General features: G+C 50.7%; 1 protein-coding gene across 1 annotated transcript; it reads left to right on the top strand.

Moving 5' to 3' along the window:
- Positions 1 to 5: 5 nt before the first annotated feature.
- Positions 6 to 4,453, top strand: LOC104519681 (GTP-binding protein SAR1a; the record flags this gene model as incomplete). Its single annotated transcript, XM_010163855.1, has 6 exons — positions 6 to 21; positions 1,168 to 1,287; positions 1,816 to 1,881; positions 2,505 to 2,608; positions 3,025 to 3,156; positions 3,819 to 4,453. Coding segments are annotated over 6 exons (555 nt in total), but the record flags the coding sequence as incomplete, so codon positions are not given.
- Positions 4,454 to 4,691: the final 238 nt, after the last annotated feature.

The raw sequence follows: 4,691 nt of genomic DNA, 5'->3' as shown, positions 1-4,691 counted from the left end.
GCAGCGTGCTGCAGTTCCTGGGTAATGCCGCGTTACCTCTGCTCACACACAGCTCAGCTTGGCTTGTGCCAGTTGCCAGAATCACTTGAAAGTTAGCGATTAAAGCGCATCTCTTTTGGAGAGCGCGAGGGCTCTGGCTAGTATAAAGTTTGCTGAGAAACCTGCAAACCAGTGAAGGTGTTTGAGAATAATCTGGAGGTGTTTGGCCCCCACACAATCTATCTCTTGCTGTTTAAAATCGTGAGAGCAGCTGGGCTGATGCTGAGGCCCCAGGCAGATGTGCTGTCTAGCTGGGGGGGGGAGGGGCCTTTCATCCTCCTCTTCTTCCTCTTCCTCCTCCTCTCCTCCTCCTAGTGTCCAAGCTCACCAGCTCCACCAGAGCTCACCCTTATTTCTCACTGCTGCAGCTGGCTGCCTTGCTTCTCCTCAAATTATTGCTTCCCACACCAAGCTACCCCCTGTGGCACGCCTGGGAGGGCTGCTGGCCGCTGCCTAGCGCCCAGCACAATCTGGCTTGAAGGCTCCATGTGGGGGTGCTGGCCAAAACGTTGCCCAATCGAGGGCAGCCTGCGCGGCGGGGCTGGTCGCTTCACGGCAGCACGAGCTTCCCTTTCCTCAGGTGCAGGTGATGGCAGATGCCTCCTCGTGCCAGAGTTGTGAGTTCCAGGGGAGGTCCTTGTTGGAGGACAGGGTGCTGTCTGTCCAGAGCGCCTCACAGGGGTAGGGAGGGGTGAGAAAAAGTCCTGTTGGGAACTGAAGGGAAGTTGCCTGCAGCAGATGCACACTTGGAAGTGGAAAAAGAATCAGTTTATCTAAAGAAAACGATGTGTTGTTTCATGCCTCGCACTTTTTCTCCAGCAACTCGCTGCTATCTTTCATGAGTTTATTCAGTTTTCACGTTGAAGTGCCCTTTTGGGCAACAGACCGAATACGTTCCTCATAGAAATACAAGCCTAGAAAGTCTGTTACTGCAGACGTTGTTACCTCGTGTTGCTCGGGCAAAAGCCAGTTGAAGCTGCGCGGCGTTTTCCGCGCTCTCCGCGTCCGTGCTGGCGTGGCGCTCGGCGCGCGGGTGGCAATGCAGGGGTTCGTACACAGCCAGCGTTTCTGCTCGCCTGATGAAATAAACCTGCTGGAGCTTTTCTTGCTTGTTTGTTTTCCTTCCAGGTTTGTACAAGAAATCTGGAAAACTTGTGTTCCTGGGCTTGGATAATGCTGGCAAAACCACTCTGCTGCACATGCTCAAAGACGACAGGCTGGGTCAGCACGTCCCAACGCTACATCCCAGTAAGTCTGCCGGCGCCTCAGCCCCGCCTGCCGCGCGGTGCGGATTCTCCTCGTTCCTTGTGGGGACACGGTTTCGAAAGGTGCCTCGGTGATAGCTCAGCATTGAGGTGACAGACCTTAAGAGTCTTAAAACTGCATCTGAGGTTGCTTGAGCTGAAGGGGATTTGTGTTTTCCTCTCCGATATAAAATGGAGAGCCTGAGAATTGATGTGGTTCAGTTAATGTGACGTGCCTCTCTCCGGGAGGGAGTGGGTTTCTGATGAAAAGTGTAACCAAGTAATAACTGCAGATGAACAAGCTTGTGCTGAAGCAGGGAGGTAGGAGAAACTGTTCTCTCCTGCTCGTGATTTTGTGGAACAGCTCTGTTTCAGTGGCTGAATTCTCCAGGACCTCCAGGGAACTGCTGAACTCTGCAGGATATCTTCCATGAGGGGAGCGTGTGTGATGTTAACAGGGGTCCCCAAGAAATTCCATCCATGGCAGTTTCTTTTATTTTCCTGTAACACTGCCTGTCTTTTTATTTCCCAGCATCAGAGGAGCTGACGATTGCTGGGATGACCTTCACGACTTTTGATCTGGGTGGACATGAACAAGGTAAAAGTGAAGTTGCTGAGCGGGAGCCACCAAATGGGGTTAATTTTCTGATTCCTGTGATGTTCTCCAGCCACCGTAAGAAAAGTCTCCCAAAAAGTGATACTGGAAAGTGGTACCAATTAGCAGTACTTAATTATTTGCTGCTTTAAATTATTTCTGTGGAGATAACCTCCGGGGTCCCAGTTGGTTCAGTACTTAATTTTGGCACTTTGGAAAAAAAGTGTTGCCAGTTTGTGCTCTGCTACCTGAAACATTTTTAGCTGTGGATGATGTGAATGCCGTAGGCTTATTCTTCTGAATAATTGCTGCATTTTCATTTTCAGACTTTCTAGAAGTTCTAAGAAAAGTTTTTCTGCCTTTTTTTTTTCTTTTTCTTTTTTTTAACTTTAAGACACTGGCTAAATAGGCAGCCTTGGTTGCCGAGGCTTTCTTATGAAAGCAGCGAGAGCATCACCGGCTCTCTGAACTGCCTGGCTTGCGGCCTCAGCCAGTCCCTTCACCAGAAGGTCTTGCCTTGCCTTGAGGGAATCCTAACGGAGGGGGTGGCTCCTTTCTGGGTGCCGTTTTCCCGGTGTTCCTGGTCGCCTTTTCACAGGACGGTGTTTGTCACTTCTGTGTTCCAGCTCGCCGGGTCTGGAAGAACTACCTGCCAGCCATCAACGGGATCGTCTTCCTGGTGGACTGCGCGGATCACTCGCGTCTTATGGAATCCAAAGTTGAGCTTAATGTAAACTTAATTCTTTTTTTCCTTCCCCAAGACCTCTGAATAGCTAAATTATAAATAAGACTCTCATTTTTTGGGCTAGAACACATGCACACCGTGTTCTGTGTCTCATGCTTTGGATTTGCACCTTTTACACCAGTGATGCAGTGTCCAAAGCGTGTACCCAAGGGAATGTGCACGTTACTTTATGCGGATCTGTATGGGTTTATAAGCGTACTCTCCCAGAGCTGGAGGAGTTTGGAAATGGCCCGTGTGTTTAGATAGGAGCTTCTTCTGAGAAATCTTGCCAGAGGGACTCCTGCAGGAGTATGTAGCACCAAAAAATAGCCCTTGTTGGTCCCAAAGCTTAAACAAAAAGTTTTTCTTTAAATTATAAATGTTATTTCTGGCTCTGCTTAACCCCTCCATCTTGCATGCAGGCGCTAATGACAGATGAAACAATATCCAACGTGCCAATCCTTATCTTGGGTAACAAAATTGACAGACCGGAGGCCATCAGTGAGGAGAAACTGCGGGAGATCTTCGGGCTCTACGGACAGACCACGGGAAAGGTAGGGAGGCACCCAAATCTTGGGAGGGCTTGCGTCTTTCGCTGCTGAGTGAGGCTCCGTCCAGAAACTTCCTGAGCTGTTACTGGGAATTTGTCCACAATATTGTCCACTATATTGACCAAGATGAATTTTTGATAATAATGAGGCACTTGGGCAAGTTTTGAAACTGCCAGAATTGTGCAGAAGTTGGGGTGTTGACAACGACTTGGGTGTTAGCTGGTACTTTAACACGTTGTCTGGCTCTGCTGCCTTCGTTACTCTGCATGTCAGTCCATTTAGCGTTCTACTTGTTTTTGAACTGCTAAAAACCAGTCCAGTTAGAGAGAATTGATGGGAAACGGTGGGCAAGGGCAGTAAAAAAACACTGCAAGACTATTCTTGGTGCTCACTTTTCCGTGCGGTGACGATCGCTTCTTGTGTCGTGGTGCCCAGCACCGCAGCTGCCTCGGGCCCCGCGCCTGGGAAAGGGTTTGCGTCGGTGTTTGTAGGGCCCGTTCTCCCGCACTGCGGCTCCGAACAGCCCGCGGGCAGGTCCCTCTGGCGAAGGGGCCGGTGTGCGGCCGGGAGAGGGGACTCCCTGTGCCCAGGAGGTGTTCCGATGGGATGCCGCTTCCCCGAGGGCAGCCGGGCTGCGTTCCTGACTTCCCTTTGGCTTTCCCCAGGGAAACGTGCCGCTGAAAGACCTGAACGCGCGTCCCATGGAGGTGTTCATGTGCAGCGTGCTGAAGCGGCAAGGCTACGGCGAGGGCTTCCGCTGGCTATCGCAGTACATTGACTGACACTTGGACGGACACAAAGAGTTTTACTCCTCTGGACTGATCCTGTTCACAGCTTCCTACGGACTTTTCTATTAGAACACGGAAAGCTTTCCAACCGCCTACCGGCATCAACCAGAGACTCCTGGTTTTCGGCTGCCCTATCGCACAGTGGTGACACAACTCTTTTCCACGTGACGGGGAGACGGCACCGTTCCGCACACGGGTGCGAGTCCTCCCTTTCAGTTGGTTACGGTGGGGCTGCTCCGGTCTGGGAAGTGAAACGCCGCAGGCTGCACTGTAACGGCTGAAAAAGAGAGCACGTCTCACCACTGTGGTCAATTGACTTCGAAGAAAAAAGAGAAACGGAAAAAGCAATTATATTTTTTAAAGAAAGTATTAATGTAAACAGCGTCCCTTCTAACTTTTTAGTTTAAGGTTCATCTTGTTTAGTCCAGAGTCTGGTTAGGGTTTTTTAAAAAATCTATTTAACAATATTTAGATATTTCACAAATAACTGAACCAAGGTATCACGAGATTAGAGCTCCTCAATAAACGTAGCGTTTGGGTTGAACCGAGCCGCAGGGTGGCTGTGCTGTGTCACGCTGAGCAAGGGTGAGGAGGAGGAGGAGGAGGGACACGGGCAATTCCAGCCTCTTGCCTCTGTGGGGATTTATTTTTTCAGCCGGGGAGGAGCCGGTGCCAGCACACCCGGTTCAGGGGCTGCGGGGGGGCTGGGGGCGAAGCTGCTGTGGTGGTGGGAGCCTGGAAGTGTTTGAC

This window comes from Antrostomus carolinensis, unplaced genomic scaffold, assembly GCF_000700745.2.
Source record: "Antrostomus carolinensis isolate BGI_N321 unplaced genomic scaffold, ASM70074v2 scaffold50412, whole genome shotgun sequence".
Classification (NCBI taxonomy): domain Eukaryota; kingdom Metazoa; phylum Chordata; class Aves; order Caprimulgiformes; family Caprimulgidae; genus Antrostomus; species Antrostomus carolinensis.
Note: the sequence above shows the minus strand (reverse complement) of the source record. Positions and strands in the feature narration are given on the sequence as shown.